The sequence below is a fragment of the Dermacentor albipictus genome, chromosome 10, assembly GCF_038994185.2.
Source record: "Dermacentor albipictus isolate Rhodes 1998 colony chromosome 10, USDA_Dalb.pri_finalv2, whole genome shotgun sequence".
NCBI lineage: Eukaryota > Metazoa > Arthropoda > Arachnida > Ixodida > Ixodidae > Dermacentor > Dermacentor albipictus.
Window position 1 is genome coordinate 7116489 of NC_091830.1, and position 14909 is coordinate 7131397.

The following is a 14909-nucleotide window of genomic DNA, read 5'->3' on the forward strand; positions in this document are numbered from 1 at the left end:
AACGCACGATGAAGTCCGATAACCACATTTTCTGACCCCCTATAGAGAACTTTGTTTTTGTACGTGCCAGTTTTTTGTCGTTTCCCTACTTTCTTCCACCAATCTTCCAATCGCCTCTTAGTAATCTCTATTGCAGACATGTTTACTTTTCCCTTGCTCTCGCTAAACCCAAGGGCTTCAAGGAGACCAGTGGTGCCTAAATCGACCGCTGAGCAGATACCTCCACATTCTAATAAAAGATGCTCCATTGTTTCCCTAGCTTTACCAAAGCAAGCACATGCTTCTTCTTCCTTACTATATATCGCTTTATAGGTGCGTGTTCTAAGGCATCCCGATATCGCTTCGAAAAGTAATGAGCTTCCCTTTGAGTTATCATAAATTGTTTCTTTCCTGATTTTGTTTTTCTCCTCTTAAGTTGTTACTGATTGCAGGTTTCTTTTCCACTGCCGCCACCCATGAGATTATTTCAGACACTATGATTTTCCGCTTGGCGTTCTTTGTTGCAGTGCTGCTCACCCTACAGGCCGCATACTTGCTGGTAAGCTTCCTAGTTCTTTTCCTCCACTGTGAATCAATGTTCCTTCTGTACAAATACCTCAACACTCTCCCAGCCCATTCACTTTCTTCCTTATTCCTTAGTCGTTCTTCATAATCAGTTTTACTGTGAGCTTCCCTCACTTCAAAACTTGTCCAGCCCATATCGCCCGGCACAGCTTCATTTGTAGTCTTCCCGTGAGCGCCCAATGCGAGGCGTCCCGCAGACCTTTGGTTGATATCGAGTCCTGATTGTACCTCTGATTTCAAGCAAACAACCGCATTTCCAAAAGTAAGTCCTGGAATCATTCCACCTTTCCACATACCCGGAACACTTCGTACCTATTGTATCCTTATTGCGCTGTGTGCTTCATTATGGCTGCATTTCTCTTCCCCTGTACAGTTATTGTTTTTTTCCTGTGTTTCCATGTATCCATTACCTTCGTTTACCGCTATACCAAGATATTTATGTTCTTTTACCCGAGGTATTTCCAGCCCCTGTATTGCCACTGTCTGTTCACTGTTTTCATTGAATACCATAGCACCTAATTTTTGACGCTAAATTTCAGGCCTAAATTCTCGCCTTCCTGTCCACAGATATTAGCCAGACGTTGCAAATCACTTTGCTCGTTAGCTAGCAACACAATGTCGTCCGCATAAAATAAACCAGTAAGCTGCTGCTCTACTACTATACCCGCCTGTTTGTATGAGAAATGAAACCCGATATCACTTCCTTCTAGCGGCCCCTCCATCCTAACAATGTACATCATAAACAGCAGTGGAGATAAAGGGCACCCCTGCCTTAGTGCCTTGTTGATATCTACATTCTCCTCGCTCCCCATCCCTTCCTATTCAACGCAAACGGCATTTTCTAGGTAAATCTCTCGCAAAAGTTGTAGACAATCCTCGCCTTAGCCTTTCCCTTCCAGAATATCCCACAAAACGTTACGGTTTATGTTGTCATACGCTCTTGTAATGTTTAAAATGGCCACATATGACGTTCTTTCTACTCTTGACATTTCGATACTCTGGGTAACGACAAATAAGTTATCGAAACTCCTACCTATTCTGAAGCCATTCTGAAGTTCTCCCAAAACGCGTTATTCTCTGCCCATGCTTGCAGCTTTAATTTGATTGCCTGTACTGCTAACCTGTATACTACCGATGTAATGGTCAACGGTCTATACGACTGAATTCTATCTTTCTCCTCCTTACGTTTATAAATTAAATTGATTCTACTTTGTCGCCAACTGCCTGGTATTCGTCTATCTTTTAAAGTTTTTTCCGCTGCTTTCACAAGGGTTTCCTTACTTTTTGGTCTTAGTTCATTAATCAGCCTAACGGGAACCTCGTCTAGCCATGTGGCTGTGCGCTTAGGAATTTTCTCTTCCGCTTTCTTCCAGTTGAAATTCGCCAGCACCAGCTCCTTTACCATCTGGTTCTCTTTCATGCTCTTTTTTCTTCAAGTACAACCTCGGCATTGCCTTGGAAAGATTCGGCTGTTATTTTTAGGATGTAATTTAAAAGCCGCTTCCCCTTCCAGTTTGTTTCCATCTTCGTCTAGGATATGTTGTTGTAATGTTCCAGACTTCCTGCCTAATAATTTTTGTCATTCCAAAATATTCTAGTTGCAGCCATCTTTTTCTCACGTATTTCTGGCAACCAACGTTCACTTTCAGCTTTTCTCTTTGCTTGCACCAGTATTTGAACCATAGACTTTTTCTCACGGTATTTTTCCCCTTTACTGGCTACTTCATCCTGCGGCCACGGCGCTTTTTTTTCCTGCCTGTGCTTTCGGGATGCTTTCTACCGTTTGGCGATCGCTTCTTGTATCTCCCTGTTTCATCAGCTTTTCGTTTTCTTTTTCCTTTCCAACGAACACGTTGCTTCTTTTTCCGCATTTCTGTCATTATTACACCTAATAATTCACTGTATTCCCACTCTTTCCTTGGCCATTTGCCAAGTTCTTTCTCGACTTTTGTGACTATATTGGCTATTTCTTCATTGTTCAAATTTGGACTGGTCGTTCTGCACTCCTTGCAGTCTTTCTCAACTGCATATCCCATTTTCAAAATTATGCGTTTATGGTCACTCCCTATGTTGCTATACCCTTCCATGTCAATGACTATTTCTCTCAACTTATGAATTCCTTCTTTAATCATGCAGTAATTAGTGGTCGACTGCCGGTTTGCCACTTCCCACGTGATCTCGCCTCCACACTTAGGCCCTGTACTCACGATAACGAGGTTATGTTGCTCACATCCGCACAATCCAATTAAAGTTTAATACTTCTTCCACAATGCGATGTGCCATGTGAGATGCGATATGTTATGCGTTCTGTGTACTACGCAGACAAACAGCAGTGGTGCACGCAAGGTAACGTTTAACATCAACTCACCACTCTCATGTTAGCCTAAGGGTTGAAAAAAATAAGCTTTAGCCGTCAACATCACCTCTAGTTATCGTCAATCAAAGCATCCAGCACGGAAAGCTTCACGTACATCGATTCCCACAGTGCGTTGCGTGGGACGTGCATAGTTTTTTCCTTCCATATTCGTTTTCTGAGCAGTCTCGTAACGCTCTATGGAGTACACGTGTTCTGTCTAAGCACAGGAACACCCACATGGGTACATATGCCATGATAAGTAGAAATCTACCGTTCACAGACACGCACGGTTAGCCACAAGTTGGAAGCTGTTTGCCAACAGAAGGAGCCAAGGCCATGCATTGTCGTGCGTTCAAGAAGCCGTTCATCGACATTGAAATTTAGTATACACTTGAAATATCTTCCGTTCATAATGAGCAACTCATGTTGTCGAGTAAAATAATCTCAGCAGGCATGTTCAATCATTATTGAAATAGGGACTTGGCATTACCAACACAAGGACACCAACAGCGACACAGAAAAACAGGACAGGCGTTGAGTTACAGTTGAATCCTGCAGCGTTACAGAGAACGAACAGTCGGGGCACCTAAAGAGAGCCCACGTAAGTTGGTTGTATACTGTATAATCTGTCGAGGCTCCGCACCTTCCGATGCAAGCAGTGCAGCAGCGCCGGTCCATTTTAAACCACGCGTTTATGCAATATGCGAACGAAAGTGTCACACACAAGCTAAAGGAGATCTGCAGTATCTAGCGGAAAAGAAATAGGTGCACCAGCATAGCTACAGCGTAACTGATGAACGAAAAAAATTGAATTTTGCACGTCTGTTCTGTAAGTGTAGGCCATCGTGCATGGTGAATTGATGTGGGCAGATGAATGTGCTTTCTACTCAATATATTTCACTTGTTGGTCAGCGCTGGTTCTGATTTTGAGCGATATTTTTCGTGTTCTTGGCTGGTTCGCGCTAGATAATTAGTTTAATATCGCGCCCCTGTCTTTGCGAGAAGAGTTAGAGTATATCAGGTAATTGCGTGAAAAATGATAATGCCTAGCAGCTTTCTCTGTCCCTTGTTTCCACTTTCACCTCTCCGGAAACGTTGCGTGGTACTTACAGTCCTTCTTGTCAGTCCGACGAGCTGGAAACGTACTTTCGGTTCCGCCATATCGAGATATCTCAAGTTCACCTGTATAGAGAATGGCATAAGGTGTACTGAGAAAGAATAGATAACTAAACATGAATGCATCACGCTTGCGAAAATGCTCGTAGCATGCAAATAAATACTGGTGGTTAGAACTTTAATGTTGTTCCCCAAGTTTACCTTTTTCTTTTTTTGTATTAAGAGGGATATGAAACAGTTTTCTGTATCGACAAGCTACGCTTGAAGATGCTTTGAGACAGTCGTCAAATTGAGTGCAAGAGAAAAAAGTATATTTGACGGAAGCTTCTGACGTGTTACTTGTTTTTCGGAAAGTGAGCTTTTATACATAGGTTGCAATGTTTGCTGAAGTTCTTTGGCAACAATTAGGGCTAAAACGGCAAATAAACAGAAGGATCATCGTAGTCGTCTTCGCTATTTCAATGTGATTTTCAAGATTACACGTTTTGCAAACACATGCCACTTTTTATTGAAAGGGTATTGAAGGGAAATAACTAGATATGTATGAGTGAATTACCCTTCCACAGTCCTAAAACAGCCGCTCTTATAGCGAAAAAAATTTCATAAGAGAGAACTGAGGCACAGACGAGAGAAGAGTGCAGGCGCCACCTTGAGGTTTCGCACCAGCGCGTCCCGACGGGCCTGATTTTGACGATGTTCGTTCGGTCCTACAGAATTTTCCTTATCAGATATGATGGACTACATTCGATTCAAAAAGAAACAAGGTCTTAGCTTTGCAATGTTCATTAACGTTGCCTCAGCCACACTGGCCCAAATACGAAAAAAATTGTTTGAAATTTGTGACGTTACACTGAGGTAACAACATAGGGGTTTTGGTGCGAAATTCAAGACAAGACTATATGCTTCATTTTCTGTTTTTATAATCAACGCGATAAATAAACGAGATAAAATATACTTCGAAAAGAAACACTTCATCAGTGTGCACTGGCTTAGTGTTCCTTTTCAGTGTCCTTTACTGGAGAGGCCGAAGCTTTTAGGTGAATCTGTCTACTCCTCTTCACCAGGCAAGCTAAAATTGAAAGATTGAAAGAACTGAAAACACAAGAGACAGCATCAAAACAGAAAGGCATGCGAAGTTACGCACATGATTAAGAAGAGACACAAAATAAAGCACAAGGATACGAAGAAACACGGAGTTTTTGGTTGCATCCGAAAAGCTTGAAAGGTGTCTATTTTGTGCAATTTGTTGAATTGCGCTGTGATTATTCATGACTAAGCACGCAATAACTTCCAGTTGCTATTACATGAACTGTTCCTGTGTCTGTGGTCGTCATTCTAGGAATTTTTTGGAAGAGTAATTCAACGATATCAAGCTTGTCCCTAGCTCAGTTCCAGAAGAGCGGCGTAAAAATTCAAGCAGGATTAGCAGTGCAGCAGAAACCAATACAGCCAATTTTGGCTTGCCACAACACAGTGCGCGGATGGATATCCAATACAACCACAATACATTTACTGTTTAAATTAACATACAAAGTAAAAACGAAGCCAAACAAAACACAATTTGCGGGTCCGCTAGCAACTGCACCTGAAAGTTAGGGAACTTGTGAAGCGAAATGATGCAAATAGTACGGTGAAGGAAGGTAGCGAAATAACGGAGAAACGTGAAACTAGAGAGAGCGGAGGGAACAACGAATCTAAAGCTGCGACAAAACAAGCGTACTTACCGCATTGGTCATGACTGCTATGTAACCAATTAAATCCTCGTTGGTGTCAAAGTCTCGTTGATGTGCGCGGTCGGACAGCACGTGAAGTTCCACAATAAAAACATCACCATCGCCGCCGTCACCTAAAAACACCCATCAGATTCATTACTGTTTGTGAGTGTCACTTTTAAATGTGTTTGGTATTAATGCACCTTTGTGCTGGCGGACGATGTATGAGTCACATATCTATGCATCTGAATGAGCTTGCATTTCGGGCACTAAATTTTATCACAAAGTCAATATTAAACCATGTCCTTATTATGCAAATATTTCCGCTCAAGTCGCTCGAATATCTTTCTCGGTTGTCTACAAGAAATGCACGATGTTACCAAAGCCACTTTGTGATGTCATATTTTACCAAGAGCGCCTTTATTTATAGGCGTTCTTTCTTTCCGTGTACCCCATTTAATATAATGAACCGGTTTCAACCTCACGATAAACTGTATGCACAGATGCTGTTTTTTGTATGTGTATGTTCCATTCATGCTGCAACGTTATCGCCATGTTGTATATATTTTGTTGATTCTGCTTCAAATCCTGCTTGGAGCTATTTGGTCTTGGGTATGTAATAAATGAAATAAAAAATACAATAATTCTCATTGACACTCGTAAAGTTGTATAGCAATATAAACATGCACCTAATTTATTATGATGTCGAGAAACTTACTCCGAAGATAAAGAAACGCTATAGATTCTCTACTGCCGACTTGAAGCACTGTAAAATACAAGTTGCTTTATCCTAAATTACTGTGAATTGCAGCAACTTGCAATTGAAAACACTGTATTTATAACAAAAGCTTTAGTCGTTTTCTTCTTCCCTCTGTCACAGCGATTGTAAACATTAAACAACGGCTTCCAGAATGTATGGTGTAAGGTGTCAGAGTGCTCTTACCGTTCCTCCTCCCACGTCGAGAACCACCGTATTCGCTGTCACCCCTGTATGAGCTCTCGAGTCTCGGCTCTGAAAATTGCATGTGAGGCAGTGAAACAAAAGCTAGCAGGTTAAAAGGCAATGAGATTAGGGCAGTCGTTTTACACAGTATTGTGTTTTAGCTATCATCAACTCAGATTCATCATCATACACTTCATAGATAACCAAACGAGAAAAACTGAGGCTTATTTTCACTCTCGTTCAAGTGAATTTTTTCCTGTCGTATTTAAAACTATCGTTTACTACAATTTTCGAACATTTCCTTTGTACAGTCATAATGCTATATTGTGCAAACTTAATAACTGTTTAAATAAACAGTAAAACAAGTGTATATCACATGCTACAGCCAGTAGCTAGGAGAAAATCGTTGACAAAGGAAATGATTATTATGTTGTTTACAAATCCTATATAGATACAGCTGTAATGCACATGACCTATCGAGCCCATTGAGCAGTTCAATACCTATCAGACTGTGGTTGTCAACTATGTCGACAAGGAGGTGTGAAATGTGATAGCATTCGGTGGCTCTGACGTGTCCAACTTGCTGATGACACGTTTTTAATTGAACGACATGTCATTATAGATGGTAAGGTAGAGCCTATATTTACCGAATGGAAAATGTTAGAGTTTTCGACCGATACTAGGAGACCTTTACTGAACTATAAACTTAAAAGCAATATCGCACCAACAGTATAAGCGATTAGCCAAAAGTGCAATGCAATGTAATTATAAGCGACACATATAACTATAAGCTGTAAATCCACGCGCCGGCATCATTCCAACTGCTATTTGCAATAGAATTTCGGGAATGTAAGCAAAATTGCCCTTAAAAGCGATATTGTATCTGAGCAGTGATACGTAACATAACATTTCGTGAGAAAATAGGGGAATCTCAACTTCAAGAATGGTTATTGCTATTGCAAGCATAATTTTTCTTTATGAGCATCAACCACTTCGCTCAAGCGATCACGTTATATACCTTCTTTCCCATATGAACCAGTTTTCATATTTGTTTGTATCGCAAATCAGCTTGGCTTCAGGGTAAAGAAGGTAGCACGACTTTAGCATGAACACACTTCATTAGCCTTTCGCGAAAATACTAATGACTGCATATATTAAAAAGTGATTATGTTGCTTGGCTGTTTGTCCTACTCCTCGGCATTCTGTACTGGCTCTGCGGGACGTTACCCTTCAGAAGACCGAAGAACAGGTGCAGTATATAACGTGGAAAATTTGTATTGGAGAATATATATCAGAAGTCCTTATCTGAAATATTTTACCATTCTGCTAACAGCAGATATTCACTTCGCATATGGGTATTTTATTTTGACGTACCCGGTACTGTAGTTCCTGTATAAGAAACAAAGTACGATATATGTGTGTTAACAATTTACAGCTCACAGCGCAACGCGTGTATCGGAAAATAGATGCTTCGGTTCCATGAGAGCATAATCAGGAAGTTGTTATAGGGCTTTAAACTGTCCTTACATTCGGTTAACCACTCTCCAGTCTTCTGGCATATTTAAGTATTATTCGTTAATTACGAATCATGTAGCTAATATGGAACGCCTTAATTAATACAATTACCGACATCCTGTCTTATAGAGAGGACTTGAATTTCGTTGTACCTTGCACATTCGTCAAATATATCCGACCATGTCCTCAGTTAAGCATGCATGTTCCAATGGTATATTTTGCTCTAGGAACGTCACTGCAGTGGCGCGGAAGCTAATAATTCCTATGCTCTTTCCTACGAAGGTGTTTTTTCTTAAATTGAAAGTTTGCCCTACGGCACACAACGCGTGAAGGATGCATTATATATGTACACCTACAATTTGTTGTGATCTAAGTCCAACAGGCATCTATGATGTGGTTACCCATCAACGATAGAATTAAAAATGGTAGGCAGGTGGGCGGCTTGGTCGTAGCCGTACTTTTGGCAGGTAGTTGCGCCTCGATGGCGGCAGTGCGGGACAACTCCAGAAGACGTGCGGTAGAGCACTCGTACACAAGTGGAGAGAAATTGCTTACCCAAATTAGCGAACCTTTCGTCAGTCTCTTTGACTTCGTAGATTTTGTGCAACATTTGCCCTTGCAAGGAACGCTCTCCTGTAGGTACGGGCTTGATTCGGAGATTGTTGCTCACAATGCCTTCCTGTAAGATCGCCAACGAATTCACTTTTATCTCTTTCAGCCCTGGTGATGTCAATTGACGACATTACAGAAAACGTCCCACTCAAATTCACAAAAGAAGGTAACTAGAAAAGTTCAGCCTTTTCTAAAAAAATGATGAGAGGCCTCACCTGGTTTGTTTCATTAATTATTCAAAACAAAGCTAGTTAGAAATGAACAAAAGCTTCCTCTGATTCATTTCTTTTAGAAGACAGCGCTTCCGTGAAAACGCAGCCTTGCCAAGACATATGGGCGTTTGCAATTCTATAGAAACGTCGTCAGGGCAACAGTACACAGCAATGTTTATTAGATAGTTTTTGCGTGTCCGGTATTACGGTAAACGGAAGTGAACCGGGGGTTTTGCCGGGTTCGTGGCGGAGTAAAAATGAGCGACCTCGTCGGTGCAGTCACGTTGCGGCGCAAAGCTCAATCAGCCAAACGCAGCGCTAACATCGCTGTGACCAAGTGTAACACATCTCAAACATTTGAAAAGACAAAAGATTCACGATTATGGTGCTGCCGAGAATTTACACCAGCAGCAAAATAGAATCAATTTCGTTACTGCTGTGTTAGCTCTATGTTTGCCTGGCCTAGCTCTGCGTCACCGCGTTGCTGCCCCGTGCATTCCACTGACGTTTGCGCCTCCACTCACTTGGTAACACGCCCAGTGCGCCTGGGCTTAGGAGGATACCGGACACGCTAAAACTATTGTTATGGCAATGAATATGCGTGATTAACGCGTGGATAACGCTTTCCTAATAGCCTTATTCAGCAGAATTTTACATAGGGTCGGGAAATCTAGCCTTATTTCCTTTCCAATTATGTTTATGTCCCTTTCAGGTAGGCACAAACTTATAATTCTTGCAATCTTCACACCCAAGTCCCCATGCATTGCAGGCAGTGCTGGACAGTATCGGAGATTCTACAAATCACCAGTTAATAGGAGATATGAGCGGCTGTTGTGTGAATAGCGGCGGTATCCTGCGACGATTTGTGTCATACGTAGGAGACGTTTTTGGGCTGCAGAAGTTTTCCCGTAGAAGGAAAATTGTAAAAGAATTGTATGTCAATAAATATGTCGCTAACGGACGTTTTACGCAAGAGCATAAGTAAATATAAAAGGTCTATGCAACTTTAGTGCTGTTTGTAAACAGGATGCGTCAAAAAAAAGTTGCTACAAGTGTTGTTGCTGCTGTACACCTGTCCGGTGATCCGGTATTGCGTAAACTGTAATACCGTTAAGGGGTGTGCAGAAGGCGTTCAAAATTATCTATTTAGGCGGAATGAAAAATTAATTTGAGTACCTCCGAGTGAGGCAAGCAACATTATCTGGGTTCTGTCGATCTACGTGGCACTGGCTTATTTTAATGTTTGGCTTAAGTTACGTGGAACACGCTGTACAAATTTATAATAAAGCATTTGCAAGTGTACCGAAGTATCCTAAGATACAGAAGGAAGGTGTCATGTCGAATACAATAATTGCGGTAGTAACTTTTATCTATATCTCAAATACCTGTTCCACGAGTATCTTGTATCGTATCATGATACAATTACAAAGTACCTTTGCTCAGCCCTGATTGCAGGTCATGTAAATACAGGCAAAAAAATATTTGGTGCTTCTTCAGAACTGTATTACAAAACTAGCATATACCGCTACAACAGTCCATCTCTCTACGCTGTGTTCACCGGCCACATGCATGTTGGGTTCTTCAGAAACATTCTAATGCGTCCTGATCAGCGAGCTTGGCTTGTTTTTTAGTGATTCGCAGACGTTGTGAAATGTTTAACTATGTCATGTCATGTTATGGAGTACGAATTCGCAGTTACAAATTTGATATTTGTCATCATTTGGATCAGCACTAGTTCACGTATTGCGGCACAAAAGTCGTGTATTGTGATAACGACGAGGTGAACAGACTAGATTCAGCGCCACAATTGAGGAGTGTTGTTTCACGTGCAATTTGAATGTTGAGACGCTTGTTTAAATCGTTGCAAGTTCTGTGCCATTAAGGCTTCATACTCAGGCATTCCTGACTGTGCATTTTCTAGCGTAGCTTTACTGCGGCAGCAATTGAGAGCTTGAAAGTGGGTTTCCTGATGCGTGTCTGTTCTTCTGTCGGTCGTCCCTTTAGCCCGTCCTTTCCAAGCCGCTGTCGTTTATCGTCCTATTTTCGTAGAAAGCTTCCTAGTTGTAAATATGTAACCTATATACTCTCTGCGAAAAGACATATGGTTCGGTTTTGCCTACTGACTTTGCGCAATTGTTTCTCCAAATGTAAATTTGTGCCTACTACCCTCTCATCAAAACAATTGCAAGGAATACTTTTGTAGTAGATATGCAGATATGCTTCTGTAGTTATCATGCGGTTGTTGCTGTTTTTTCTTGTTCCTGTCGGTTCTTTTCCCTACGCTGTATTTAAATGTACAAGTCAGCTTGTTATCTGCACATCTTTTATTAAAGATGTTACAGCAGTTTGAAAAGTTTTTGATAGCTGAAAATAAAATAAAGGAAAGCACTCTGTTTAAGCGTCCATAGTGGTTCACTGTACCCATACTGTACCTAATTGCATTGCTATTGCTCTTCACGAAAAGTTATGAATTATCACGTGAGTATTTTTCTGTCGTGAAATGTTTTTTTATCTTAAATGCATAAAATATTTATTTCTAAAGTGTGTGTAGTTGACAAAGTTTTATTCTGCATGTCGTTTGGATCATTAACTTCAGGTGTAATGTCAGATTCGAAAGTTTGCTAAAGCCAATAAAATTTGATGCTCTCAAGTTGTCAGGTGGTGAATGATGAATTCTTTTATTGGTAACCTTGTTCACAGTCTTGTGGCTGTTCTCAATAGCTTAAGTTGTACTGACGTTTCGCTTCGCACCTGTTCTGAAGTTCACTCTTTGTTTTAATGTTGTTCAGGGAGTTTAACGTGCCAAGCATGGGTAGACCATTCTGTACTTGTCGTAAAGTAGTTCGCCTCAATATTTCAGCTACAGTTATTCAGTCCGCTCGTCCAATGGTTTAGTGACTGCGACTATTCTGCAGCCCACCTTGTTTTTTATACAAGAACAAGAAATGTACTCTAAGAATTTCATTTTTAGAGCCTGTTCAACAGTAACATCGCCGAACATGTATGAAGAGAGTACTACTACATCTACAGTTATAGAAATGAGAACGGTGATTGGCCTTCTTCGATGTTTCTTTGTTTTTGCTAGTTCGGGTTTGGTTATCTTAAGTATTGTAATCGCTCACAAGGAGGAATTCTCGATCTTCTTAATACATCCGCTGCAATGAGGTTTGAAGCCATACATATATAGCCGACGTGAAAGTACATCCAGCTACTGCTCGCGATTACCTGCTGCGTGAAACTGATTGGCGCTTTTACCTGACTCATTTTAGAGACACCATGATGTACCTACCAGAAGGCACGTCGTACAAAAAGAACTTACGACTTGCGTTGTTCCTTCTCTTTCGCGCACAATAACGGAGGACTGGTAGTGTGTGTCGTGGTATATCGTCTTTTGAATGGCAGTTGTGTCCACCTGCAGACAAAATTAATTTTCTTCCTGTAACATTTCGATCAGAGAAAGTATCCATCTTGATGTCCATGATACTTTTAGCCCACTTATTTTCTATATAAAAGCCATCAATTGTTTTACATGGAATATTGAAAGAAATTTACTAGCTAATGCTGTCGCTTTGATGGTTCACATATTAAAAGCATGAAATCGTTTTTTACCGTGTTCGTATTTCGTAGTACATGACTCTTGTAATAAAAGCTGAATTTTGTTCACGTAAATGTGAACCTTTTACCTTCACAATACTTAAATCGGCTGAGAACATACCAACATCCAAACATTTACTTACAGTTATCTGCATGTGGTTTCCTATTCTGCGTATAGAAAACCTACCGACATCCCTGTCATTGACAGGTTACAGACATCCACCAAGATTTTTTGCCTGCTTCAAATGTCTGTGCTGCAGTAGTCTAGAAAAGGCTTGCCACAACGAAGCAGCATGTCGTGGCCTCTGATCACCTACAGGTGAACTCAAATTTTTTTTATGTAAAGCTCTTTGTCCAGTTGGTCGAGAACCTGCACCGGCTGGTTCAAGCTTTTCACTTTACAGACTGAACAAAAATCATGCAGATCCCACACAATGAAAATTGGTGTAAGCGAAGCCTTGGCGAACCGGGAAAACGAAACGGTTCATCTCGATGGGAGATGGCCAAGGAAAATTGGCGCAGCGGTCAGCCAAAACGGCCGAGAAGCGCGAAGCACCACCAGCATCAAGCGTAGCAAAAAACAATCGAAGGCCACAAAGCTGTCGCCCGTGAGCGCGTACGTGAAGAGTGGCGTGCCCACGTGATACGGGAGGTGGCGCACACACCCATCGTCTCAACGAGAGAGAAAGAGAGAGAGAGAGAGAGAAATGTATATGAATATATATGAATATATCTTTATTTCCAATAGATTGGGGGAGACAGGGAAGAAAAGCTGCAAGTGCAGCTTGAAAAAACACCCTGCCCCCTATGACCAATGTGGCTATAAATATAGAAAAAACCGCGGTAACTAGCACACAGGTGTTCACCAGTGTGTATGACAGTTACCGCGGTTTGCCCTCCAATTCGACTGGCAGAATTGTCATGCCGAGTAAAAATGTTTTCAATGAATCGTCAACGATCTGCTTGGAGTTGGCGCGAAAGAAGTATGCGTGTTGCTGCAGGCCTCGTTGCTTATTGGCTAACAACGTCGGGCTGTAGAGCCACAGCAGTCATGGTCAGGAAATTAAGGGAGAGTTCACTAAGAATGTTTTGCTTTAAATTTTAAGGAGTTCATGGCAGAAGACTGAGTCCCCCAGAAGGTACTGGCGCACTGTTATTTTCTGATATCAGACACACCAGGCTGCCCAATGAGGGTGAATGTTGACACGCGTATCAATTGTTTATGATTTCGGTAAATATTTTTCACGAACCAATCTCTGTTTAAATGTTATTGCCAAGGGAAATGCGCGCTTGTCTGTATCAGGAGTTTCTAGAATATTATTGCTGGTTGTATCCATTGTCTGTCATCAATGAACATGACGTAATGATATTGTATGTGCCACGCTAATTGTGTGCTACACCAGCGATTACGCTGGAACTTTCGACGAGGCATGTTTAAAAGCCGACGCGCTCGACTTGCAGATAAGATGTTCGACGATCGACGGGTGTAATTGCCACTATCAATATTCTTGTTTTGCTGGGTATAGGCTCATCCTATAGTCCGTTAGTTTAGTGATTTTCATTGTGCCATTGTATTTCTTCACCGTCCCGACAACGTGACAATATTATAGTTTCCAATTTTCCCATGCACGCGTAAGGTGTACAAAGTACGCAAAAATATTGCTTGTGATAGTTGCGCTACACACAGCGTTCGTGAAACGACGATTGTGGAAATCAATATATATTCTGTCAAGCTCATAATGTGCACGCTATGCAACAATGACGGGTCGGAAGCTAATAGGGTACTTGTTCACTGTGCCCTTTTTGGTGTTGTGACAAAGCCCAGGCAAACCTTTAGAATGTATGCCATTCAAGTTTCATACCTTAACCAAATCAAAAGTGAATACTTAAGATAATTGGTTGCCCGGTAAAAGCTAACGTATCAATCACTCTGGAATCAGCCGCATTTGGAGAGCACTATAGATCTATTTCCACAGTTCTCCTGGCTTGAGATTTATTTTCTCTACTTTAGATGTCATTTTATTATAACCTCTAATCTTGCTTCCAACTCTACATTCATCTTGGCTATATTTGCAAGATGTTAAGAGTGCACAGTTCAAGCATATATGGCGCGGCTTCTTAGTAATATTACAATACATTTTTCTCCTATTCCGTGCTTCCTTTAAAGAGCATTAATATCCAAGGCGATGCTAAGAATTTCAAAGAATAGCATGGTGTACTCAAATGAACCTGTGAGTGTTTGGCTGGTAATCCTATATGAGAAAAGGGAAGTTTCCATAATTGTT

The 14909-nt window shown here is 41.2% G+C and overlaps 1 protein-coding gene across 3 annotated transcripts in view; it reads right to left on the bottom strand.

Annotated features, from left to right (window-relative positions):
• The window catches only part of LOC139050657 (venom metalloproteinase antarease TserMP_A-like), a 265847-nt gene that overhangs the window by 15089 nt on the left and 235849 nt on the right, over positions 1-14909 (bottom strand). For all 3 annotated transcript variants that reach the window (XM_070527247.1, XM_070527248.1, XM_070527246.1), the window contains exons 4-8: positions 12350-12442; positions 8762-8885; positions 6692-6760; positions 5761-5882; positions 4031-4102 (exon numbers count right to left, since the gene is read on the bottom strand). In XM_070527247.1, coding sequence (XP_070383348.1) covers positions 4031-4102; positions 5761-5882; positions 6692-6760; positions 8762-8885; positions 12350-12442 — 480 coding nt within the window. The remainder of the gene's footprint in view (positions 1-4030; positions 4103-5760; positions 5883-6691; positions 6761-8761; positions 8886-12349; positions 12443-14909) is intronic.